The sequence below is a fragment of the Triplophysa dalaica genome, chromosome 15 (genome assembly GCF_015846415.1).
Source record: "Triplophysa dalaica isolate WHDGS20190420 chromosome 15, ASM1584641v1, whole genome shotgun sequence".
Lineage (NCBI taxonomy): Eukaryota > Metazoa > Chordata > Actinopteri > Cypriniformes > Nemacheilidae > Triplophysa > Triplophysa dalaica.
This window is the reverse complement of record NC_079556.1, coordinates 8,272,453-8,299,264: the sequence shown is the minus strand read 5'-3', so window position 1 is coordinate 8,299,264 and position 26,812 is coordinate 8,272,453. Positions and strand designations below refer to the sequence as shown.

The 26,812-nt window shown below is 40.2% G+C and overlaps 3 protein-coding genes across 6 annotated transcripts in view; 1 reads left to right on the top strand and 2 right to left on the bottom strand.

Moving 5' to 3' along the window:
- Nucleotides 1–4,433, bottom strand: part of ttc7b (tetratricopeptide repeat domain 7B) — a 31,293-nt gene extending 26,860 nt beyond the window's left edge. For both annotated transcript variants that reach the window (XM_056767404.1, XM_056767405.1), the window contains exons 1-3: nt 4,275–4,433; nt 3,195–3,352; nt 2,164–2,332 (exon numbers count right to left, since the gene is read on the bottom strand). In XM_056767404.1, coding sequence (XP_056623382.1) covers nt 2,164–2,332; nt 3,195–3,352; nt 4,275–4,395 — 448 coding nt within the window. In that variant the 5' untranslated portion in view covers nt 4,396–4,433. The remainder of the gene's footprint in view (nt 1–2,163; nt 2,333–3,194; nt 3,353–4,274) is intronic.
- Nucleotides 4,434–6,086: 1,653 nt separating this feature from the next.
- On the top strand, nt 6,087–14,252 carry fam149b1 (family with sequence similarity 149 member B1). 2 transcript variants are annotated; one of them, XM_056768713.1, is made up of 17 exons: nt 6,087–6,266; nt 6,348–6,506; nt 6,822–6,941; nt 7,404–7,521; nt 7,874–8,016; nt 8,111–8,227; nt 8,321–8,479; nt 8,572–8,750; nt 8,828–8,970; nt 9,478–9,546; nt 9,927–10,042; nt 10,181–10,405; nt 10,476–10,599; nt 10,747–10,872; nt 12,154–12,235; nt 12,330–12,467; nt 13,090–14,252. In XM_056768713.1, exons 2-17 carry the CDS (start codon nt 6,460–6,462, stop codon nt 13,143–13,145), a joined length of 1,962 nt encoding a protein of 653 aa, XP_056624691.1. In that variant the 5' UTR covers nt 6,087–6,266; nt 6,348–6,459; the 3' UTR covers nt 13,146–14,252. The 2 variants fall into 2 exon arrangements, with proteins under 2 accessions (XP_056624691.1, XP_056624692.1); XM_056768714.1 differs by lacking the exon at nt 9,478–9,546 and having other exon boundaries at nt 6,087–6,506.
- A 2,119-nt stretch (nt 14,253–16,371) lies between these two features.
- On the bottom strand, nt 16,372–24,965 carry ndnfl (neuron-derived neurotrophic factor, like). 2 transcript variants are annotated; one of them, XM_056768124.1, is made up of 4 exons: nt 24,764–24,965; nt 21,956–22,147; nt 19,930–20,054; nt 16,372–18,513 (listed from the first exon to the last, which is right to left on the bottom strand). In XM_056768124.1, exons 2-4 carry the CDS (start codon nt 22,120–22,122, stop codon nt 17,069–17,071), a joined length of 1,737 nt encoding a protein of 578 aa, XP_056624102.1. In that variant the 5' UTR covers nt 22,123–22,147; nt 24,764–24,965; the 3' UTR covers nt 16,372–17,068. The 2 variants fall into 2 exon arrangements, with proteins under 2 accessions (XP_056624102.1, XP_056624103.1); XM_056768125.1 differs by lacking the exon at nt 24,764–24,965 and adding an exon at nt 23,268–23,344.
- Nucleotides 24,966–26,812: the final 1,847 nt, after the last annotated feature.

The window sequence follows — 26,812 nt, the reverse complement described above, 5'->3', positions numbered from 1 at the left end:
TCAGTGTTACTGAGCATAAGGAAAGCTCTGCATGTAGGTTCTCAATATTTTATAATGTAGTGAAATAAATCCCATCTGCACGACCAAAATTCTACATCAATCCTAATTCGTTTGATGAATGAACCACTCCAACCTACTTTTTATGATCTGATCTTCATTTTTAAACATAAATTATTCATTCTCAGATGGTCAAATTGAACGTGAGGTGGTTCTTTTATGCAGTCTCAGTTTGCTTCCTTTGTCGCTGCAGGACAAAGTAAGCGAGACCCTGAAATATACATGTGTGAGAAAATCAAAGACCTCCGACAAACCACGAAAGCCTTAAATGTTTTAGTATCATAGATGTCTGCTCAACTGATGGATGCCTTGTCTGGGTCAGCCGAGAACCAATCAGTTAAGAGAAGACACAAGCATGGCTACATTGAGATATCAGACAAACTGTAGTAAATCAGTAGTAAATCAGCTTAGACATCTAAAGCCACCTCTCAAATGTCTCTTTCCATGGGAAAAACAGGAAAAGGCAGCGCTCAGGTGGCTGGTAAACACGATAAGAGTTGTTTGTTTGGCTGCTGTTAGTATTGGGTTCCAGCTCAGATAAACTTTTCATGACAGTATGGCTTTGTGACAGGAAACCGAAATTGTAGCCCTCCTAACTACTCAAACTGCATTAATAATAGACAACGTAATAAATGGTTTTCACAAGGTGGAGAAACAGTCTGGTATGTTTTAGAATGATTCAGAAAACTGAGCTAAATAATTCATCATTATCAGTGATGTAATAACGACGACCCAGTTGACACTGTTTACGATAACTATGAGCATAACGTTAACAAAAACCACATATTTCCACAGATAAGTTTGTTTACTATAAGCATATTTTAAAAGAGCAAGTTCTTCAAGTTCTTTACTTGCAGGTTTTGTTTTTAAGCTTTTCATCTAAAGGCTTACGCTGTTAAGAGCCAAAAATAATTAAGCAATTTCACTTGGTGTAGCAGAAAAAAATACACATTTCACCTCTAAATAAAAGTTAAATGTCATGACTAAGCAGGGCAGAGGGATTTGCCTTTTTGTTCCACACCGATGCCTACGGGAAAAAATTATCACAAAGTATGTGTGTGTGTGTGTGTGTGTGTGTGTATAGTCTCATTGCCTTATGTGGATCTTTGTAGACAGAAGGTCTGAACTTGGCCTAGAAGCTCAAGAAAAGGTACATACTCTTCCATTCTGACATTCATAACGTTTTCATTAGTCTGCTGTACTCCTCAAATAAATATTCCCCATCCACATTTAAAGACCCATTATACTAGCCAGATCCTAGACAAGCCCTATTACTGCAAGCAGGCTCCTTAATGACCTGTATAACACCAGCAATAAATCTTACGCCCCAGAACAGTCCATCACAGGCATCTCGCAGCAGCAATAGGGACATTGCATTAACCAGCACAAGGGTTTAATATACACAGGAGAAACGCAGAAGTGTCAGTGAGATGAAACACGTGAGTATGTGTGGGGTAGATGATTAGGACCCTCCCCCTTGGCGTTAAGGCAGCTGTCAGTCAAAGAGATGCTACGAGGTGATTGACTGAGACAGGCACCGTGACACCCTGAAGTTTTCCCCCAGAGCATCACAGAACCGCCGACCCAGCGTAACTCTGATCACCTCATGCTGCGGTCCTGACAAACACTTACTGTGCCTGGTACTAAAAATGTGTGCGTTAGCACAGCAAAGATTTAGAAAATCACATCACAAGTCAATGCTGCCACCCAAAGGCCAAAATGTGAACTGCAATAAATGATGCAGAATCTGGCCATGATGATGGTACAGGAGGCAGCTAAAATTGAAACATGTATCTCTGTAAAAAGACAAGTACAGCTTCTTACAGTATAATACAGGAGATGTATGTGAGAGGTTATATTGTAGCTTAAGCAGCAGAAAAACATAAAAACATATTCATGAAGTTCCAAGAAGCTTTCAAAAGCACAACATTGGCCTGGTCAGGGTAGCCAACAAACCGCTAAACAAAGAGATAAAAATCCAGAGCCATGCTGGGGTCTAATCTCTACAATGTTTTTAATAAAATAGCAAGAAGACTACCATTGGTTGTATACACATATTACTGCACTGCTTATGCTTGAATAATATAAAAACAGCTGCTCTCTCACCTTTAGTGGCATAGGCCTCGGCGATCATGGAAAGTCTGTACATCGGAGCCCCAACCAGCTGCAGGTCATCCAGATTCACATAGCCGTTCTGATTCAGTGCATCTCTGTAATCACCCTCTACGTAACATAGTTTAGCCATAATCAGCCTGGCTTCCTGCATGTATTCAGGCTGAGTGAGAGAAGATGGAGTCACAATGAAATAAACACACCAGGCAAAGTACTTCAATTCATAACCTAAGACGGTTTCACTAGCAACAATTAAACAAACTTAACTTCCGGTTAATGTCAGAAAGAATCAATAACTCTTGAGGAGATTTGATTTAATTTAATACAATTAATAAACGATAAAATATTTGTATAATTTAATATTATTATAAATTAAAAATAGAATTAAGTATTATATTGTTACCAAACACAGACCCGAAGTTAACTTCGGGTAAGGTGCATACGTCCGATGAAACCGTCTTTAGTCAGAAATAAAATCACACAGATCTTGTATAAATGTTTAAACACTACCCAGTTAAGCACTCATTCTAAGACGGGTTTCAATCAAATTAAGAAATTTAGGATATAGTAAGGATATAGAAATTAGCACTTCATTACCCATAAAAAGGTTGTATAATTTCTATATACAAAGTCCATGATTCAAAAAGAGGCCTCCAGTAAAACTCCTTATACTTTAATTTTTTTATATATATATACACAATTTTCTCCCATTTGGAAATCAAACTCCATAGGTATATGGTAAAACCAGTTAGTAAAAATCTTAAGCACGATAAGAGAATGTCCCATGAATGTTGGCTGCAATAGTAACAAAAAATGATTTTTAAATGTGCTACAATGTAGAAATGGAGAAACTTGAATGTTTCTAAATGATCACAAATGCTTATCTGGAGTTAGAAATCCACTGCAGTGATTCATTATTCACTCAGTTGCATGTCTGAATAGTAATAATCTTTTTGTTTGACATGACTGTGGATCAGCTATCCTGATAAGGCAAAAAGGAGCATCACTTGCTACACGTCGTATACCTTTAAGTTTCCCCGATCAAGTGCAGCTGTCAGGTGTTTCCGAACCTCCTGAAGTTGTGGTCGGGGCCTGCGAGGACTGGCTCCTCCCTGCTTGATAGGGTTTTCCTTCAAGTACTGCTGGAGTTTTGCCTCCCCCAGAAGAAGTTCCCCAAGATCGTCTACAACACAAGCAAGACGCAGTTCACTATCAATTAACTGTGAAAGATGATACATTATGATAGATCTGAGTTGTTGTCCCTGTGGTCTGTTCTGATAGGGTCATAGAACCTTAATTTAAAATAAACTAGTGTAGTAGAAGGACAGCCCACAGATACAGAAATATACAAAGGAATGGTGATAAGATAAGTATTTCATACCTACTTAAAAGTACCATGAGACAGAAATTACACAAAATATTGTGAAAAGGTCCGTATAAAATATCAATAATAAGGCCTGCTCCAGTAAATGAAAAGCTGCTTTATTCAGAATATTCCATATGCCCGTTTTGTCTTATCATTATGGGATAGAAACCAACAAGGTTTAAGAATGGGGAGCTGTCAAGTGTATATTATGCACAGCCAAATCACATAAATTTAACAGTGCATAATCCAGTGGTGCACATGTAGAACTGAGCACATTCTCACAGGTCACGTGTGCTTGTTTAAGTTGATCCTTTCACGCGCAAGTCTTGCGTCCTCCCTCAGTCTCTGTGCTTCAAACCGTACAACTTTATATCAAAACTGGCAAGGGCAACTGAATTTGCTGGTATTCCTTTTAGTGAATCAACCTCGAACAATTTCCTCTTTAGAAATCTCACAATTATGTTTATTGTTTACCTACTTCCTTGACGTCACAAACTGAGCAAGAGCAATGTCAATGAATGGACACAATTATAACAGAAATCAGGAAGTGTATTCAACTGTGTGACTGAACATTTGCAACAACTAACATCTCATTTTAGACACCTTAAAACAAACCTGTCATTCAATGAATCGTTTAGAAATAGTGATACACTGATATCGATTCTCCCCAGAAGGCCTGACACATACACAGTCCGAGCTAACAGGTTAGCCTATAGAATATGTACAGAAACACACACACCGTTTGAGATTAGTTTCGCAGACAGCTGTCGCACAAGTTCTGGTATCTTGTCCCATTGTGTCTCTGATCGACATCGCTCTATTTCAGTCTCTAACCGCGACCCGGACTTTCTGGCTGTCATCTTTCTACCTTTTCCAAACCAAAACACGACCAGAGCCGCAGCACAGAAACATCACATACCTGGAAAAGTCCACTGAACATGACCTGTGAGACTTCCGGTTTACGACACTTGAACGCTGATTGGTCGGAGTCTTGTCATGTGATTTATGCTGTCTTATATTTTTCGCATTATTTAAAAAAAACATTTGGGGTTTCACTTGCTTTAACTATTTCATGAACAAGCGTAGTCGTTCTGATGGAATAAAACGTCTAAAAACCTTGTTCCCCAAAATTTGGCAGCTTTACTTTTGGGCCGAATAAATGAAGCTGCCCTTCTATGTTTTTTGAAGTTCATCGTTCGGGAGAGCTCGTGCACTGTAGACTCCATTGCTGTAGGTGGCGCTGCATTAAATAAACCGCTAGTATTTTGCAGCAGTGCGTCTTCCTCATGGTGATCTTGGATGTAGAGAGAAGATCATGTAAGTAATGAAGGGTTTTAATGACTATTTTAAATGTTTTTAGCTCTAAACAAATATGTTTATTGACACATAGAATATTTAGAGTTTCGCTGTTGTCCGTTTCGCAAGAGTTTTGTGGGTAACGTTTGCCTATTACCCGTTCACAGAAACATCACTTAGAAAAATAAAGGGACATAATCGGTGTCAGATAAATCTAAAACAAACATACATGCTTGTATATTAACTATACTTATTTTTGGTCTTTTTCATTTAATTGACGATTATCATGGCAAGGTCACATCGGCCTTGTCATATAAAAGTAAATATAGTATACAAAATATCAAATAAAAAAATTGGGTCCAAAAAACCTATTTGATCATGTAATCAATACATAACTGTGAATTTATGTTATCTCACATTCATAACTTATTTTGTTTTTTTACAGAATCTTTCCACAATCCATTTTTGGCTACAGGATGTTTTTGACTTTGGCACTTCTTCGGAAAGGTATCCCAGGGAAGCAGTGGATCGGGAAACACCGCCGACCACGTCAAGTTACCTGGCAGATGAAGTGCAATATGATTAAACGACTGGAGCAGGAAGCAGAGAATGAATACTGGATCAGCCGGCCATACATGACGCTAGAACAAGAGCGAGGTCATGCAGCAGAGAGGCGGGAGTGGATGTGGCATCAAATTAAAGAAACCAGACAAGCCAAGTTCCCTGAACACAAATACATTGCAGACCAACTAAACCATCTGAAAATCACCAAGACCTGGTGATTCCAGTTTATTAAGACAACAAAGACAAATGGTGCAGATTTGAAGGGGAGCAGATGAGCTCCCTTTCAAAGGACATGTTTGATTTGATTGGATATTTGTATCTGTGTATGATATGGGTTGTGTTTATAAATTACTTCTGATCAACAAAAATATTGCTTCTCTCTTTATTGTATTTCATTGTTGCACATGTAATTTTTTAAGGGGTCATTTGACACGGATAAAACAAATATTATCGTTTGTTTTAGATGTAATGCAATGCATATACACGTTTTAAGGTTAAAAAACGCTGTAACTCCCAACATGTTTCATTCTATTGAGAAGAAATATGTCGTTTTTTGTCATAACTAATAAATAAAATATGTATCTAGCTTGTATAATACCTCCCTTACACTAGAGGGAGGTGTAGACGTCCAGGCTGCCACCCATATTTAAAACTACGCTTCCCATCAGACATTGCGCACAAGAGGCTTGGTCTCCATGACATTCATGTTATTGTTGTTCAGTACATAATCATGCATGGATGCAGGATTTGAATGCCTTTGTTTTCATGAAGCAAATACAATAAATCCGTTTTAGACACGCTGGAATTAGGAAGTACTCGTTTTATGGTCGCGGCCTTTTTTCTGTCATCCACGCCGGCTGTAACATATCAGGTTCGGCCCAGGTTGCTGCACACTTGGTTTATCCCTTCAGTCCCTTACGATCCTGTGGGTGGTCTGACTGTGCTTTTGCAGCCGTAGAAGCATGCGAGAGGAGCGGTGTGGCAGTGGCCCTATCCGGACACAGGAGGCTCGGAGAGGCATCGCGGGATTGATGGAGAAGATGCGCATGTAACAGCATCAGAGGATGATTTCACGATACAGCCGTCGGCCTGTATCTCACAGCCTGGAGATGTGCGTGAGACTAACCCGACACGAAACACGCAAGGTCTCAAAACCCGAATGACAGCATGTTTGGGCGCCTTGTCTGTTTGACACTACTTGACTTTTTACGAATACATACATTTTAAACTGGATTTACAATATGTAGACTTGGATTACAATATTTAGACATGGACTTGAATGCATACAACAAATAACATCAGAAATGTGAATGCATCCATGCTTTGTTTAAGCTTGATAAAGCTTCCCTGACATCTTTAACTGTTGTCTGTTTTCTTCATTTTTTTTCTCTCCCTGATGCTGCTGGTGGTCTTGATAAATTTGTAGCCGTGGCTTGTCCCGCAGCTGTTTGGACCATCATCCTCTTCCAGAGGAGACAGACGATGATACTGTTCATCCTCCTAGGCACCTGCATGATCTACAGGAGGATTCGTCTTCATACAGCAGGTGTGTGTCCTATTGACAGCTCAGCTGTACCAGGCTAAATTGCATTTTTAAGACCAGAATTCTATCATTTTGACACTGTTGTTTTATAAGATGTGAAATCAGATCCTTTGTTTAGACAGTGTAGTCGATATCTGGTATTTCTACATTGGTTTCCATAGTAAAGACTTACAGTAGGTATTAGCACAACGGTAGGAGACATACAAGTGGCTTGTAAAAAGGGAGGTGGAACTAAAAAGCTTGCCTATTGTCTTTTGTCATAGACAGCTCATGAGGATGTGTTTATTCATTTTAGTTTACTAAACTATAGATGTGGCAAAAGTGTAGTTTTTGTTGCCTGTCTAAACAAAGCTTTGAATGCCACAAAAGTATTTTCTATTGAGGGATGTAAACTAGACATGTTTCATCATGGCAATTGAATCTGTCTTGTTTTACGTCTGATGATTCCTCTGCTACATCTGTCAGATCAGAATGTCAGACTGTCACCACAGACGACACCACTCAATCCTGGTCCGGTATCCATAGTTACACAGGAACTGGCATCTCCACAGAGCGCAGCTCCGTCTTCTCCTGGGGCTATGATGTGAGTCGTAGAACGATGAGCAAGTGTGATTTTCCTCACAGTTTAACACTGTTTCCTAAACAGGCATGATGTGACGAAATTCCAGCAACAAGATATCAGATATTTTACATAAATTAATAAAACGTCGAATTTCGGACCAGGAATTTGGATAGATGTCCAAGTGGGTCTTGGTTTGGCCGCGTCAAAACAGCAACAAAGAGAACAACATAACTGCTTGGCGCTGTGGCTAAATAGAAACTAAACTCAAGCAACTTCTGGCTTTGATCGTTTCTTGCTTATATTTGTTAAGCAGCATAGATTGTTCAACAAAATATGTCACAGGTTGAACCTTTTTTCCTCTTTACATCTGAAGGAATTTGATAAGGCTGCTTCTAGACAGGTCCAGCATATGTTTGAGGAGATCGACGATCTGTTGTACGAGAGAAAATGTGAAACTCAACTCAAAGGTCTGCAGGATGAATGTCAAGAGTGGGCTTCTCGATTCCCTCATCTACGGTACAAACACTATCATACATACATGCTCAGATTTTAAGCACAATGCATTGTGGGAAGAGTCATTCCTAATCACTCAACCTGTTTTGGGTAACAGGATCCTTGGGACGCAGCTGGTATGTCCTACAGATGAAGGATTCCAGTGGTACGCCACACCGGCACACATGCCCATGTCCTCTAGTGCCGGACAGTGCACGGAGAAGACGGCCAATGAGTGAGAATTCTTGCGTTCCTAAACAGCTTGTGATAAGTTGCAAAAGAGAGCCAATCATTAGATCCATTATTGAAATATTTGTGTGCATGTCAGATTGTGTGTGCAGGGTCGAAGGGCTGTTTTATGTAGGCCGTCTGTGGAGGTGACCCACCCTAGTACCGCATCTAACAGTGACCATGGAGATGAGTTGCCCAGGGTGATCGAGGCAGAGGGCTTGATAGAAGAATATCTCGCATTTGACTGCAGGGACCTGTGAGAGTGTAGTTTCGTATAAATCATTATTTGTCTATTTTTCTTTCCATAGCTTCTTTTCGGTAAATATTTTATGTGTGCGGTGCGTGTAGGGATGAGGAGTGGGAAAGAGAGTATGTGAACAGAAGGCAGAGACACTTCCTTCCCCCTGTCTCGCCCTATCGGTGTCGTCGGGAGGCAGTGCTCGATCTTCTTTTTGATGATGTGTGGCGTAAGCTGATTGGCTGGATGGAAGAGCTCGTTCGCAGGCATTGGGAAGGTTTCATGTCAGGTAGATTTAATTTTCAGTTTTGGTGGATATTCCAAGTAATTCATTTACGTGACCTGGAATGTATCTGTGTCCATAAGACGATGAGAAGAATGCTGTAGCCCTCAGCCCTGCATGTCCTGACTCTCAGAATCCTTTTCTGCTGCTGTCCACCGCCTCAACGGTGCTTCCTCCACTTTTCCAGACCAGAACACAACAGCTTTCATCCAGCCTGCAGGCCCAGGTTAGTCAAATGCTTTGGGGCTCCAGGAGGGTGGTTTGAGGGAAGTTTTAGAGTAATTTCAAGTTTAGGATTGTTTAGCAGATTTCTACATAGTTTTTTACTGTACTGATTCTAAATAATTAAGCAATTTCTATTTTATATATAGGAAGAATGACTAAGTAATATTTACAATCAACATTTCTTTTGACTTTCGTTTTTGGATTTTTTTTCATTGCAATGCATCCTGGGTTTGCTTTCCCTCTGAATGAAACACACCTTAAATTTTGGCATCACTGCTTTATGTCTTCTCTGTCCTCACACAAGCATTCAAAAAAGACACACAAATGCTGTTTTACACTGCTGTCTGTCTTTAGCTTTTTTCCAGGCTTTCAAATCATTAACTTTTTACTTCCTTGTTTCTGTGTTTCCCCGGATCCCTTTTCTGCCTGTCCCATCATCCATCTGTCGTCTATATCCTTTCTCTCTCTTCCTATTTCTATTATTTTCCCCTCCATCTTCTTTCCAAAGAGCTCAAAGTCATGGGGTTCAAAGCACAAGGCAAGAAGGAAATCCAAAAAGCAGAGAAAGTCATCTACTGTATGTAATTCAATGCTTATAACCACATGTAAACTTGGGGAGGATGGATTTGGGGTTTTAGGGGCATGAGAGGTTTTCTGTCTTTGGGCAGGTTTCTTTCTCTTTGTTTTTACTTGCAAACAGATCTTTTGAAACTTTCTGATGTTATGTTAACCTTGTATTTTTTTGGTGTGCTTCCTTGATATAGTTTGTTATATTTCAGTGTTTCACACTTTACTTCATGTTGTACATTGATGGATATAAACTAGACTGTTATCATAAAACGACTAAGATATGCAAACATGCATTATAAAAAAAATTGCCTTTTAAGCTATTCAGTTCATTCAGGGATGTTTATTCCCTGTTTATTTTTATGGCCCTCTTTTTCTGTTTTCCCTCAGACCAGTCGAGTGCCTGTAGGGGCAGCTGTTACCCATCACAATCTCGATGACCTCATCATGATACATGGCATTCCACTGCAGCAAAGGAACATGGGCACTCTGGACCGCATATCTCAGTAAGAACACTATAGGAAAGACAGAAAGGATAAACAAAAATACTGTCTTTAGTTCATATATTTAGCAGCTGCTGAATGCTAAGTTTTAGAATTAAATATTAATTTAATCTGACGTTTTCTCTCTCTCTCTTATTCTAGGGACTCTGAGGAGAAATTGTCTCATCGTCCTGGCTCTAGCATCATTCCGGCCAATAAACCCCGTCCCCGCCGTGCCCTGGAACAGAGCACTTCCTCCCTGACCCGTCCCCCTCAGTCAGCACGACGACGGAACCCACCCCCTCGCACCCTGATGCCACTGACATCCAGCGTAACACAACCCATTACAACCGGTTCTATGGAAGAAGTTGTTAGAGGAACAAGACTGTACGTTTTTTTTTTTTTTTCTATTTATTTCGGTCCCTTTTATGTTGTGATAGAACGTGTGTGTTTTCAGGACGACTGCCAGCGATCGTTTGACTTCACCTCCCATGCCTCTCAGCAGAAATACGCTCTTGCCTCCCATTGGCTCTGGAGACCCAGAGCACCCGCACTCCGGACAACACTCTCGGCTCATACAGGTGCGTTAAACTTAACACGTTCAGCTGTATTTTAGTAACGATTAGCTATTTAAGATCATATCCAGAAATCATGAGACACAAATCATTGCGTCTTTCAGTGTTCCTTTATTAATATTGTGTCTAAGGTCTGTTTGCTTATGTGTGCAGAAACAGAGAGGCTCTTCTAGTCGAGCTCATAGTGCATTAACCGATGAAGCTGTTAGTCTGCAGCCCCGAGACAAACTGCACCTGCTGGATGTGTTTTCCAGACCCAACACTACACACTCTTTCAGGGTAAATCCCTCTCGCACATGTATACATACAAGCCTGAGCCAGCATTTCAAGTGACCTTCAGGCCTTTAAAGCGACAACGAGACATTTTGGTGTATGGTTCCCCCATGTGGTTGATAAGCGCAATTGTCTGTTATAAATGTCGTAAATATTTCCGCTGTATAAGCTTCCATGTGGGCAGCACAATACACATGAATTTGTTGAATACACAGAAACCGCTGTTACCTCATGTCACTTCATAAACTGTGCATGTACAAAAGCTCTTTTGGCTCCCGTGGGTTATACTTCTGGGCTATAATAATAGTTCAAACTAGATTCTGAGATAGCAGTTGGTGGTTAGCCGTTAGCACATAACGTGCTAGCTACATAGCAGCTAACTTGCTAACGTAAGCTACATAACACATATGCGGTCAGCCAAAACACAACGCGTGGACGTGAATGTGTTTAGTTACCAACGCAAGTCATTTTCTCTAGTTATATTTTCGTAAACACACTCGCCAGGCGTTGTGCTTTGTGTAATGGGTGCAATCAATAACTTTCACTCAACTTGCTATGGGAATAGTGCCTAGCACAGTAACTATAGATAAGGAATCAGCAACTTTTGACCAGAAAACATCTATTGTGGTGTGGTAGTCCAAAACAAGCATACTACTAAATTTGTGATGAGGCACGATCATGCTACGTAAGCTATTGAGATCCGCCAACAATACATTATCTCTAGTCTACCATACGGTTATAAATTGTAAACCAGTTACGTTAATGCGCCCAAAAAAAACTGAGCACAGCCAAATTACTAGCAGGAAGGCTAACGTTAGGTCTCCATCCGTTTTGCAACCCGTTGGCTCTTGCAGCTCACATCTCCGAGTGTAAGTCCGTCAGATATTGATCCATGTCCTCTGATCACTCTCTGTCTTTTCCTCTTTGTTTTATTTGCTGGCTGTGCCATGGTGAAGGTTTGGAGACTTGCGTTGATCTAGATCGTTTCGTCTTATTGTTAGCTGTTGGCTAACTTCTCCCAGGCAACAAGTAAAACTATGCCGTACGCCGTAAAGCAGGGGATAGGCGGGGCTTGTACCGGCCCGAACACCAGTTACAAGTGCCATTTTAGCCGATAGGAGGCTGCTTAGGAAACAACGGTAGTAAAATTTGTCCAATTAAAAGTTGTCCTACCACTTAAATAATTATAGAGACATTCATTTAAGGTCAAAAAGTTGGTCTTTATCGCTTTAACAGACGCTCAGCCTGTGCTTGTATGTATATTGTTAATGGTTGTTATTTTTTCAGTCGGATACCCCTTATCGACGTTCATTCACTGGAATAGACACCATTGGGCAGGGTCGACCTGGCAGAGCATCTGTTGGCATAGGTTGGATCATACATGCATACAACTTGAAGATTTACATTGTAGTTGCATAGAGCAATGTTCAAAAACTTCAACCTTGCTTTGTGTGTTTGTGCAGATTCTCTTGGAATTGGTGTGACTGGGATCAGTTTGGGCATCAGCAGCTCCTCCTTCATAGACTCATATTCCCATCATCCTCTAGGTCACTTCCCAGTCGAGCATGAGGAGGAGACAGAGGCAAAAGCTCCACTTCCAGGTGAGCGAGAATTTGTTTTAATAAGCTGATTTAGCCTGAGACCTAAATGAGAATTCATTCAAAGATTTCATTTAAACTATATTTGCATTACAAGTGTTTATAATATTTATGTAGTGGCTTCTCAGATTTTATCTTTTCAAGTTAACTCAGGTCATGAATCTTGCATGATTTTTACTTTAGGAATAGTGATGAGAGGAATGAAATAAAGTTATTTATTATTCTGATTTATTATTAATTGATAAGAAATCTTTTAGTACCATGATCTAAGTGTCAAATGTCGGAGGGTTTTTAATAAGCTGTAGATTTTTTGATCTTGTACAGATATACAACATTACAGAGTTTTTTGATCACATGCAGACTTGCAATACAGTTGCATTTAATGCAGGGGTGCCCCTGCTCCTGGAGATTGGCCGTCATGTAGAGTTTAGCTTCAACCCATAAAACACCTGAACCAGGTCATCAAGGTCACAAGAATAATAACAACAAGACAAATAGCTGGTGTGTTTTATTAGCGTTGTAACTATGATATGCATAGACAGGACATAGTACATCTCCAGGAGCACGATTGGGCACTCACACACAGATTTATTTCCTTACTATTCCATTCTTCCTACTTTTCCAGCACGTTCCCATAACAGAGGTGGTACAACGGCACGAAGTAGCAGACCAGGGCTTTAAAACACACATGCACACATTCACACACACATGGTCTCTTGCGTTTTTGATCGCAACGCACCTCAGCACTGATGCTAAACTTTTCTTAAGTAATGACAGACACTTTACAAATCTGCTGGACTTTTGTATAACATGCGGTTTGGTCATGTACTTTATTTATGAGGACTATTGTTATGATTAATAGCATTATTATTTATGTTGTGCTTTGAAATTTTCTAAAACCGTATTTTTGTATATGGGACTATTCAGCTTCATATGGCTGCCAAATAACTGTCTATCTCTACATCTGCAGATGTACTGTACTGCACATGATGTACTGTATTGAGCAACAACTTTTTGTTTTCCTTATGACGGCTTATTAAGGTCTACGTGGCATTCTTATGCAGGCTCTGCAAAGCATGGCTAGGTTTAGTAGAAACGGTTGAGGGTGCCTGGATGTAATGGAGGTGAATCTAGCTAAAGATAATGCTTTCGATTGGACATGTCTTCATGCAAATTAAAAAAAAGTTTTAACAGCCCTTTTATTATTTTTAAGGGTTGTAATAATTCTTATAACAAGTTTTCCGTGTTAAAATGTCCTTGAACATTTCACATTCAAAACCCTATGTACTGTAGAGCAACGCAAAGTTCACTTATTGTCAGTGTGACATCATAATTGTATCCAGGGTTTTATACCCACGTCCTTTCATAGCTTAAGTCTTGGAACAATGTGACCCTGTTTTTAAGGGTGGAACGGTACGGATCGAAATTCTGGAACTGTGCGGCCATAATGACAGGTCAAAAGAGGACTGAAAATGTAATGTTTCTTATTTTTTATTCAGAAAACAAGCCTTTGTTACTAAGCCTTAGTCTCATGAGCCATACAAAGCATGCAGTGTTTGGCTTGACAAGTGCGAGAAAATTTAAGGATGCTTTACTAATAATATACCTAAAAAATGCAAACAAAAAGAGTTCAGGTTTCATTGAATTAACTGTACTTTAAAAATATTTTTTTTGCCATAAGGTGGAGAGTCATAAACTAATTATTTAATAATTATTTGAACATCCACTAAAATGGTCATTTGGTTTCTGTGGTGCCAGCAAATTCTTAAATACATAACTGTTGAAGCACATTTTTTTCTGCATACAATTTTTGGTAGCTATTGAATGTGACTCTTAAAGGTTTGTAATGTTTATGTGGCAGCTTTATCGTAAATGCATTTTGTTGAAATTGCACCAGTTCTGACAGGCATCGATCCTCTGTACTAACTGAACCTCTTATCAGATTTGATTATTGTGTTGATCTTGGTGAGTGAGTCCTGCTTTTAATACACTTTTTCTATCTGGAGAGTAACCTATCTCAAAGCATTTATAATAAGTGTACAGGCCATGAGATTGATGATGTTTCATGATAAGTCAGATGGATTCCTTAACAGCCATAATGAAGTGATGTCACAGGAAGCTTTCTGTCATCTCTTCATACCGCACCCTAATGCCTCTGAGACGGCTCCACCAATTCTTCACTCAGCTCAGCAAGGACAATCTAAAGTTGCCGAAGTTGTAGCCATGTCTGAGATTTTCTTTCTTGAATTCCAGTTGATATTCTGCTATAGGTATTCGGCTAGATATTCTGATATATCTGTAGACCACAAAACTTTATTGCTGCTGGTTTGAATTGGGCAGATTGGCACTTGTCACGTGCTGCTCTTCAACACGGATGCATACAGTTTTTTGGTGAGATGAATTGTTCAGGAAAGAGTGTTTGGTTTCCTGTGTGGAAATAATATTTTGTAGTGACTCTGATTGAGATTACAGAGCTGGATGTGTGCGTGTGTGGGTATGTGGTGGAGGTGAAATGCCTCTTTTTTTTCTAGGTGTAGCACTGCTGTATGATGATTCCCTCTGAATGTTTACTTCTGTAACAGAATGGCAAATAAAAATGTTACTTGAATAATATTGTTGTTTCTTGTCTTTGACCTCGTAAGTACGTTGAAAATCAGATTTACTGAAAACGCTGTCAGATCCTTATCCTGACAGTGAAAAAACTACCGTGGACATCATTTCTGAAAGATGTTTGTTTGACGTATGGACTGCAGGGGGAGCCACATGAGCAATGTTGGTGTCTGGTTGAAATGGCTTTTTTTTTAAAGTTAAATCTTTTATTATTAATTCAACCTCATGTCTTAACTGATGTGTTAATAAGCCGAAGGTAAAATTTTGTAACATTTTTATACGATAAAATATTAATTAAATAATATATAAAAAGTTAAATTTCTAACCGCTATAACCAGACTGGAAGTTAAAGGGGTCATTTGAGTCGGCAAAGGCGAATATTATTGTTTGCTTTAGATGTAATGTAATGTATATACACGATTTCAGGTTCAAAAACGCTGTATTTTCCACATACCGTGCATGTTTGTATCTCCTCTTTGCTCCGCCTCTCTGAAACGCGCCGATATTTTACAAATCTCATCGCTCTGAAAAGCGAGGTGTGCTACGATTGGCCAGGTGACTAGTGCGTAGTGATTGGTCGAATACTGCAGGGAAATGTAACGCCTCTTACCATATTCGGAACATCAGGCTGCGCAGGCAAAGGTACAATGAGATTTTCAAGACCGCCCACCTTACTTGCATATACATTTGGGCGGTATTAGTCAAATCATACCACGAAGTGACGTACATACGTGGGGGTGTGGTTACACGAGGTGTTTCAGGCAGGTCTGGGTGAGCATTAGCTTTGTGATAGAACGCATCTTTTGTTCCGACAGTTACATTTTTGCAATTTTACATTTCTAGTAAATGCATGGGCAACTTATAACACACCAAAGACACAGAAAAACACGTGTTTCCGCCATATGACCCCTTTAACATCACGTCTGACCCAGGAAACCCTCTATAAATTCAAAATATTGTTTTCTCTCACACACCCATTGTTTTTTTCAGAAGATATTAACTTACTGAGGCTTGGAGTGTTTTAATGATGCTGTTTTTGATGATTTCTACCTATGAAAGCATTGTTGCATTTTGCTTTTCAATTGGGGAATGTAACACCTGAATGTGCTAATTTACATAATAAAGCAATGTATTTAATTTTAAATGCACAAAAAACGAATTTTTTTTTAGGTAAAATATGTGTTTTTTTGGTGCATTGATTATTGTTGGCAAAACCATCATTTTCATATGTGCAGTATCATGAACATTGTCAAACTGAAACAAAATGTCATCACCCGTGATTAAAGTTTGCTTGACACATCTTCAAATCAGTTTATTGTACTTTTATTAGGGCGCCGAAGCGCGGCAAAACGATCACATCAAAGACAATGAATCAGATTGGTAGCTTGTATTTCCCTGCTGCATGCTTTAGCAGAGCATATTTAACACACTGATTTCACACAAATCTTTCGCTCCTACTCCCTCTCCCTCAATCTCTCCCCCCTCTCTGTATATTCTTCTGATACTGGTGGCAGATTGAGAGATCTGATACACAGCTCTGTTTAATACTGGCCCTCAAAGCTCTCTGGCTGCTTCTTTTGCATATTTTGGCACAGTCTTCCTTTATGTATGAGATGAGAGAGTTTCTCTATTTTTCAGACACTCAACACTGTATAACTACCAACAGAGACAGCTTCACACATAACAACAACAACACAAACATTAGTACATCGATATTGTACAGTAAATTACTTTTTGCTGGTGTGAACTTGGTCTCACCTCTCTTTGTATTTTTGTGTGTCTGTGTGTGTTATAGCATAGGTCTCTGTGATCTGAATGATTATGTAGGCTTGCTTGAGTGTGTTTATGTGTGTCAGTGGTCACATTTGACCTCCACCACACCAGATCTTGGCCCCCGACAGTGTCTTCTCTGGCCTCATCTTGGGCTTCACCATGGCTTAATGTTTTAAGTCCTTCTCAACCGAGAGTAGATATCTGTAATGTCCACCCATCACTCAACATTCGCTCCTGGTTCTCACAATCTTGCTATGGTACTTAATTGGCAGTCCCCAGCGTCTCATAAGATAAACATCAAACATGTACAGCGCTCCTGGATCCAGTTCACCAATCACAGCTGTCGTGACCGCTCGGCGTGGATTGAGCTCCTGGAAGTACTTACAAAGGACTCTCTGGTTGGCCGGTCGGGACTCTGGGTCAAGGCAGCGGTCCGTAGAGCTGTGTTTGCCTGAGTCATTTGGAATCTGCCTTTGGTAAACACAGTAGAGACTCCGCTCTTCGGTTCCCATCCAGGCTATTGTAACAGAGTTGCAGGTCCGCAGTTTGTTGAAAGACTTGATCTGGAGCGTGCTAGGAAACACTGGCACCGCTCGGCGATGGTAAGCTGATGATGCCTGCATTCGGAGACAGAATTTGTCAGAAGCGCTTTTAGGTATTGGGAGTGAGGAAGCGTCTGGAACTAAGGCTTGAAGTTGGATGAGGTATGACGGGCCACCATGCAACCATATCTGGGCCACCTGGTGTCCTACCTCCTGAGACGTTAGCTCCTGATCTTTACTGGACACGGTGACCTTGACATTGCTGGTGCCATTGCAAGTGTGCATGGTTAGAAGGCCGTTTTGCTGCCACCCACGAGGTTTAAATCGGAACAACCGTTCCCTCTGTTGGCCGCTTCCGGTACCGCTCAGGGTCACCCATTTGACCTGCCCCTCTCGTAGGGACGTGACGGCCGGACGAGCCTCTTCGTGTGTGCGGGTGAAGGTGCCCGTGTATGCCATGCTCGTGCCATTAACCCTGTCCACTACAAACACATCAAAGTAATACTGGGTATCCGGAAGCAGGTCTGAAACCGTGCACACACTCTCCACGTCCTTGCACACGCATCCAGGGTCCTCAAAGTTGTCTAACAAAGCGGTAGGAGATTCACGGTCCTCGGGGGCAGCAGATCGCTGCCACCACCTGTCTTTAAGTGGTGCCCACACAATCTCCTTGCCTGGTTTTTCCCTCTTCTGCCTCATCTGTTCATCCTTCCTCTCTTTTTTGACTCCCTCACGAAGAGCGCAGAGACTGCGGCGGTTATGTTTGCGGTCAACCAGAACGCAGTATTCGTAATATGGACGGTTACCATGGCGGCTGTCCTTGACAACAATAGAAGAGCTCGGAGCCCATCTTAAAGTGACACTGGTCATGCCTACCCCCAAGGTGTGCACTCTAGGGTCGGACGGCAGCTCCGGAAAAACCCCAGAGGGCCCTGTGCCTTCGTGGAGGTAAGCGGACACCTGGGTGTCGTGCTCGTTCGATTTCAGCCGAAGAACGTAGATGGATGCTGGAGCATGGGCAGGACCAGTATAGGTGTCTACAGCGTTACCGTTGTAGGTGTGAATCTGAACTTCCTTTCCAGAACCTCTCCACCAAAGCTCAGGCATGCTCTTTTTTGAGGTCCCTGCAGAAAAGAAGCATTTCAGAAGATCCTGCCTCAGATCAAGCTTATTCAACAGACAGCTCTAATCAAAAGAAAGCCCAAAACATTGGGCACACACAACCCTGTTTTACATGCGAACCATCATTACTTTAGTCTGCACACTTTTTAGAGGGAATGTTTGGTTATCAAAGTGAATAATTTAAAGGTGTAGATGGGGACCACTGACTTCAAAGTCTAAATGATTTAAATGTCACTTTATGATTCTGCATTGCCTGGTAGACTATCTCTTCATTTTAGAGCATGCGCACCATTACGGAAATGCAGTCACCATAAATCTGTGTGGGTACAGTTTGACACTGAAAGTTAAAAGTGAAATTTGCTTCCTATGTATTATAATAAATTAGTGCCTAAAATATTTGATAGATTCATTATATGTAGATTCAAATTCAAAACATACATCACTTATGTACGGTAATACATTCAAATTTGTACGTTACATTCTTTTTTTTTTTACATCATTTATTTACCCTCATGACTTCAAAACCTACATATGACTGTTACTTCTGTAAAACACAAAGTACAATATTTTGAGAAAGGGATTCAGTGTCCATACAATGACGGTAAATTGTGTCCAGTGTTGTGTGTTTACCAGCATTCTTCAAAATATCTTATTTTGTGCTCTGCAGATGAAAGTCACGCGTGTTTCAATGGACATGAGAGTAGGTAAATGATGAACTAATGCTCTTTTTTGGGCGAACTATGCCTTCAGTGTATGATATTACAAACCACAGTCTACACAGATAAATCTTAGGCAATAATTTCCATCTAAATATTACAGTAATAAGTTATGAAAAATACATTACGTAAGCCACCTCAAAGTGAACTCTTGGTTTTTGGTGATTTGGTTTTACACATAAATAAAAAATGTGATAGAAAATGGATTTATCCATCCAGGATTTTGTAAAAAGAACAAATGAAGAATAAAACATTTATTTATCTAATTAATTTATAACAAGCACTCTTTATAATTAAGCAGACAATGTTTATCCCTCCAGAAGGTGTTCGCATATGTTGTGACTCTGATTCCTTTTGAAAATATTTGTCTTCTTTGTAACAGAGAAACAGCCTGGAGATTTGGAGACGGATAAGAGGAGAATCTTCAGGCCGCCGAGACCCCAAAGCAACACAACAGCAGTTTTACACCTGCTAATTAAATCAGTGAGCCTCAAGCGACTGCTTCAAATCTTCATTAATGTCTCTGGAGGGATATATTACCCTTCTGCCCTTCAAAAAGAAAACCCCTGAGTTGTCTGATAGCCGTGGTCAGGACTGTGCCTGCACACCACACGACTCCAAATATACACACCTGCATGTTTATATGAACATAACATGTGCGAGTGAATCAATGAACAAGCAAACGTACACACACAAACTCACAGTGGGGCTTCTTAGGTGGTTTATCCTTCAGGGTGCGAACAGCCAAGCTCCATTCAATGGGTACTGCACATGGGCTCACAGTAATAGACATCAAATCAGCTTTCTTCTTTAATGTAAAATACAGTCTGAAATACAAACAAATTCAAAGTTTAAGGATTTACATTTCTGCTGCTTCAGATTGATCAAAACTGATGATTGTTTATGACATTAGCAGGGGTCATTTAAAGACAAATGCATTTGTATTAGATCATCTGAAAAGTATATGAATTAAAATAGGCACTGTAAAATATCTATAATAAAATAATGTCATAGAATTTTAAATAAATTAAATACTCCCAGATGGTGTTACAACATGTACCAGAAGTGATTAAACAGGCTATCCTACACAGCCAAACTTTGAACTCCTGATTTGAGGAGGAAATTTAAAGTGATTTGTCAACCATTGGAGTAAATTTCCCCAGCAAATAGTTTGTATTTGAACCAACAATGGGTTAAAACAACCCAGCATTTTGGGTTGTTTTGCGTCATACATTCATGCTTGCTTTGACTCAAATCTTACAGGCACAGCAGCCTTAAGAAAAAAGAAAAGAAAAAAACAGCCCAACACAAACGTTGTGAAAAAAAGTTGTGAATCATAATAAATACATTTTAATGTAGGAAAACAATGTACGGAATAAATATTAAAATGATTTAAAACATAACAGGACCGCTATAAATAACATCTTAGAGCTTTGCTTGTCTGCTGTTGTTTGCACAGCTTTTTCTGATGATGAAGAAGAGGTGAAACAAGAGCAATGACAGATCTCTGATAAACTTCCATCGATCCATCACTGATGTTTAGATATGGATCTACACAAACCCTAATGTTTACAGAACGCCAGGTGCTCCATCGCTGTAGCGCACTCCGCTCCGACAGGAAACACATTCATTCCCCCCTGTGAATAACATCACACATGGGCAGAATCTGGTGAACCTCCCTCGGTGGATTCTGGAAACACCCGCCATTTGGCAGATACCACTTCCTCTGACCTTGAAATCCTGCTTGTGGTCTTTGACATCTGCTCTGTAATTGCTCTTCATTTTATTTGTGAAAGCTTGTGAAAATATTCAGACAGATTTAAGACGCCTTTTTGAAATTTGTCCACGTGGATTTATTTGTTTGACGTGATTTGGATCTCTGATTTGGAAGGGGTTTTTAATTTTGACCTTGAAGAAAGGCTGAGGGATTACTGCCAGTCACTGGCTTTAATCTCTGTTTTATCAAGTGTGTTCATCCCTTGCCCTTTTAATACCGATTTAGTCAGATTTTACTGTGGAAGGTACAGTCTTTTAATTGATTCATTAATTTGATTTATAATCTGAAACTCGTAGCCTGTGGCTGTGCATTCAAATGTGCTCTTTCTCTCTTTTTCTCACACTTAGACTGAATCCTGACACCACCCCGGTTACGGGCGAGAGCAGTCCTGGCTGTGTGATTCTCACTGGCTAATGTTGGTAATGGAAAAAGGCTGCCATTTTTGCTGTTTGATATAGAGCAAACTGGGGAGTTTGTGGTGAGGTTTAAATACCATTAACAAGAAATGAACCAATATGTAGAGAAATGACTTACATCCCGTAAACTGTTTGTGTTATTGCAAGCTAATGGTCTGGACACATCATTCTTCTCAAATAATGTATGGACTCTATGGAAATATTGCACTTTCACATGGAATAGGTTACAACCATTCTTGTGGAACAACCCCCTCGAGGACAGATATTAGTTTACTGTGATTATTTTTTTTACTGTGAGTCTGTTGCCTGCTAAGTGATACTGCAGTATTAGTGGTGTCTCTGGAGATCTGTAATGTTGATTCTCCCACTCTTGTATAGCTTCTCTAGTCCAGTAAGAAGCTTCAAAACACACGCAGAATCAGTTTTTTATTTGTTCCTTCTGGTCGGTTAGCTTGAATGAGTTTTGTCTGTTAGTTTCTCACATCCCTGTTTGCCTGGAGATGTTTAAGTTTACCCGCTCAGATGTGTTATTTACCTGCGTGTGCGTCCTTTAGGTAGATGTACGGATGTGATCTTGTTTTCACTCAGCCACGTCGTGGGGTGTAATGTTACTTCATTTTCAGGTGCGAGGGCGAAGATGGTGGCTGGGCCGGAAAAGAAGGCCACAGCCAGGTAAAGACAGCAGGACAGAGTCATCCTCATTTACGACAAATGGCCAATCACTTGTCTGGAAAAACAGAGAACGAGAGTACTTTTCTTTTACAAGTCTCTTGACAGTATAGATTATTTGAGACTGAAAGAACTCAAATAATGAGAATAAAATAAAATGCTTTTCTTTTTTTTATATTTTTACATTAAAACAACCTTTTGTGCTGGACAATTTTCTCTGACAAAAGCACAACCGTAGAGTATAAATGAGATTTTATAGATGTGGTCTGTTCACCCTTCCCCACAGTGAAAAGCTCTGATTCAACTTGTCATTCAGCCGTAAATCACCATCTATTTAGATTCTAAACGAGCAAACATGCTGGCTATAAAAGCTCAAAGACAAATGAGGACATCTGGATGTTTATAAAGAACTGATAATTCAGCTAAATCTTGTTTTACAAGAGTGAATCCATCCTATCTGAAACATCCCGTCCTTGAAGTAAACTGCGGAGACAAAATTGCTAACTTTAAATGAAGATTCAAATCTAAAACTGTCAAAATGCAACTTTAAAGTGATTTGCAGAGGCATTTAATCTCGTAATTCACAGTAAATCCTAACAAGATCTGCACTGTTCGGCGTTACTTATTTATCTCACAAGGTGCTGACAAACTACTTTGTGCGTTTCTACAGACTATCAGCACAAAGGTTTTTCATTACGGCTGACAAGCGCAGAACACAGCTATCAGTCAATCAGTTGATTCTCACACTCCATCTGTTGTGAGGGCAAGATGAGAGAGATAGAAGCTGTTGAAGAGACGTCAGGAGGGAGAAAAAGTTAGCCCCATCCCAGCTGATGATTCATTGATAGCAGGAAACATTTCTCTTTTACTCAGAGAGAATTATTTATACGAGCAAAGAAAATTTGCTATCCACTAACACTCGGGAATCTTTCAGTGCTCTCTGCTTTGACACTCCGCAGAAAGCGCTCAGACTCGAGTACTTCAGTGATGCATGGCAAACACACTCATTTGAATCTATGTCTCTATTTTTAACAGGAGAGTTCAAATTGGTTTGCCGTGGAAATAGAAAGTTCTCGCTTGTTGAACCCGACTCCTCTCATTATGTACGAATAGCAGGCTTCTTGATTCTTTTTTAACTCGTCACAAAAGAAAAAGAACAAACCCAACCAAAACAGCACCTGGAGGTAATCCAAACACCAAGTGTGGGGGAAGTTGAGGAAGTTTCAAACTCTCGGATGTTCGTGCAGTGTTTATCTGCAGCTGATGGGCCTAGTGATGTGAGTTCACATCCCTGGAGAGACAGAGGCGGCGATCAAAGCCGTCGTGCTGAAAAGTGTCCCCATAACAACACGCACAGTTGTCGCTGGGGAATCGTTGCCCTGTAGATCAGATGACAGGCGGCGATGGAGTGAACGCACCCTGAACAGACCCTTGTTAGAAAAAATAAGAAGAGGATAAGGATGAAGGAGAAAAGAGGACGCAACGAAAGTGCAAAGCGAGATCAGGACGGGAAAATGTCCAGGAAAAAGGAGAGAGGGATTAGGAAAGGTGATAAAACGACAGCGGAGGTGAGAAAGAGAAGATCAGAGGGAAAAAAAGAAGGAGGATCTGAACATGGGCGTAGGAGGTGAGAGAGGAGGAGAAAAATAAAAAAAGTGTAGAGGAAAAATGAATAAATTGATGCGCACATAAATTAAACATTCACACGTCCCCGTAGGAATAAGTTTGTAAGGATCAGACAAGGAAATAAATGTATTCTTGTCTATATCTCTGTGTTTACTCGTGTGACTGTATGCACACTCTCTCGCTCTCTCGACCTGCTTGTTGATGGCGTTGGTGACGGTGTCATGTGACACATGCTCTTTGCAGGGGTCCTGACTGCTCCCAGGGGAACCAGATATAAAGAGAGAAAGAAGAAAAGAGAGAGAGAGAGATGGGAAAGAGAGAAGGAAAGATTGCAAACTTGAATGAAAATTGAGAAGTGATGCAAAGATCTGGGCCGTAGGGGGATTGATAGAAAGAGAGAGAGGAGAAAGAGGGATTAGTGAAAGAATGACGAGGACTATGAATTGAGCATGACAAGAGAGCAGAAATATATTGAACATGGGGTAGTAATAGTTGATTTGAACAAGTCTGATCATTTCAGATTTCAAAGAGGCATAAATATCCAGTACAGCGTAACAGAGTAGTTTTGAAACATATACTGTTCATATTTTGTTAGATAGACAGACAGATAGACATGATACACATATAAGCATGTTTTTCCTTGAGAAAGTTTAGTTTTTACAAAAAAGCAACAAAAAAAAGAAGTCTAAAATTAATCTTTGGCACTTTCTTGCTGCTATTTTTATTTCAATTCAGTTTAACTTTCCTCAGCAGCATCATTAGTTTCCCATCCCTGCTTCAGATTTCTCTGAAACAGATCCACCATCCCAAACCACAGACCATCTCACTCTACATATGGACTCTTTAGTGGTCAAACAAACATGGGATAGAAAGGGAGACACAAAAAGACATATACAACACAATAGAACCCATACGGTGGTGAAGAATTAATACAGAAATTGAACATAAGGATCTCCCAGATTAACGTCAATCTTTTACACTGTAGCAGTAAAACACACTGATTGCTTTCCTGACATTTTATCAAAGCCGCTCAATCACATGTTCCTACCTCAGCATTCGCTCTGGACTTCTCCTCTGAAGAAAGAAGAAGAGAAGTAAACGTCTGATGTCTTTTGCTCTGGAGATCACAGTCCTACAACTCTGCTGGAGTCCTGAGGACCGAAGGGAAGAACACAAATAATAAAAGACCTCCCACTCTTCTCCTTCTCCTCTTTCTTTCCAGTCTCCTCTCTCTTCTCTCGTTTCCTCTGCTTTTCTCTCCCTCCTCTCCCCCGACCCAGATCTGTGCAGTCTGATAGCTGAGGCTCGCTAGTCAAACAGACACATGCGCATGTGGAGTGTGTGTTTGTGTGGAAGAGAGAGAGCGAGTGAGTGAAGGAACAGATAGATGACAGATAGAAGGATGGAGAAAGTCTCTTGGTGAGAGCTGTCGTTGCATGTATGAGGAGACTGGGAGGTCTTGTTAAGGGTGTGTGTGTGAGAGGAGTAAATGCAGAGAGAATTGGGGAGGGTCTTTGTAGACTTGTGTGTGTGTGTGTGTTGAACAGTGCAAATTGATGTGTTAATTACATTAGGGGACACACACTAAACTCAAAGATCATTTCTCATTAATTCTCATAGAAACCTTTATCTTCTATAAACAGATCCAAAGAAAGCGTACATTGGAAAACTGATTTCCTATGTGTGCATAATAAAACACTGACACGCCAGTTGCTTTGTAACCATTACAAGAACTTTTCAAAGTGTAGAACAGATTTGACAGATTTCATATGTCGTGTAAATGAGCTATAGCAGCTATTTATCATGAAAAACACTAAAGGTGCAATGCCTCCTCACCCAACATATGTTTATTTATATATGTTGCTCTGTAGGTCAAGTGCTCTTTTCAGAGAGATTGAATATATACATGCTGTAAGTGTTTTTCCTGAACACGACATTGTGTATCTCTCCTCCACACAATGCTATCTCTCCATCTTCCACCCCTCCCTCATATTCCGTCCATCCTCCACGGCAGATTGAAAAGAGTCATTTGCATTGTGTGTGTTAAGCATGTCTCCTGGGCCTTTTTGAATGTATTCTATGGGTGCTTCAGCCACGCTATTGAAGTAATGAGAACACTTCACCCATCTGGGCGTTGTGCGAGTGTGTGCCTATGCATGTCGGTGACCCCTGTATCAATCACAAGCAAAATCAGAGCTCAAATCTCCTCCAGGACTCTACCTCCAGCATTTTCCTGTTTCCTTGACCATCAGATATATCTGTTGACTGTAAGAAGTGAATATCCATGGCTGGCTGCCATTGGTGGCTTTGGTTCAGATCAGGACAGCAGCTAGGCAGTGACAAAAGGAACCTGATATGACTGACAATCAGTCGGCATCAGTCGGTCCACTCTGTGTTCTCCAAAACACACAAGAGTCCTAATAAATCTAGAATGTTACAGTCGTCCTACAGAAGCTCATCCTACAGACCAATTAGAATGTATTTGATCTGATTATGGTAATATATATTACATACATATTTAGAAACTTTTGGGGTTGATATTTTCTGTGAAACTGTAAGTTTTAATGACTGGTTGTTAGTGTTGAAACATGTAAAGTGACACTTTTTACTTATTAATGGTCTTCTTTCTAGGCAATTTTTGGTAAACATGAGTCTTGCTTGGTAAATGTAAGAAAATGAGACATCAGCTCTATTCCAAAATCTAGTTTACTATAACATAGATTGCATGGTGTAGGCATCTACATAGTAAAAGTGTTGTTGAGCTCCATAAGTGACACATTTTGACTATATTAAATACAAAACAACTCCTATCCCTAAAATCATGCAGGACTCAAAAGAAGATATTTTGAAGAATGTTGTAAACTGAACAATAGCGGTACCCATTCACGTCTATTATATGGACACAAAACCAATGCAAGTGAGTGGGTACCGCCATTGTTTGTTACCTACATTCTTCAAAACATCTTCTTTTGTGTTCTGCAGAAGAAAGAAAGTCATAATGCTTAAGTGTCAAGATGAGTAAAGGATGACAGAATTTTCCCTCCCTTTAAATTACCATTGACAAAAATCTGGAATAAGCATAAAATACAATTTAGTT

Bases quoted from the DNA above. Each gene is read 5' to 3' on its own strand.
- ndnfl (XM_056768124.1), bottom strand. From the start codon at position 22,122: ATGAGGATGACTCTGTCCTGCTGTCTTTACCTGGCTGTGGCCTTCTTT. The intron at 20,055-21,955 runs GTAAATAACACA...TTTGTATTTCAG, and splicing joins CCTAAAGGACGCACACGCAG to ACTGTATTTTACATTAAAGA. The intron at 18,514-19,929 runs GTGAGTTTGTGT...TCTTTTCTGCAG, and splicing joins ACCACCTAAGAAGCCCCACT to GGACCTCAAAAAAGAGCATG.
- fam149b1 (XM_056768713.1), top strand. From the start codon at position 6,460: ATGATTTCACGATACAGCCGTCGGCCTGTATCTCACAGCCTGGAGAT. The intron at 8,228-8,320 runs GTGAGAATTCTT...TGTGCATGTCAG, and splicing joins ACGGAGAAGACGGCCAATGA to ATTGTGTGTGCAGGGTCGAA. The intron at 9,547-9,926 runs GTATGTAATTCA...GTTTTCCCTCAG, and splicing joins AGCAGAGAAAGTCATCTACT to ACCAGTCGAGTGCCTGTAGG.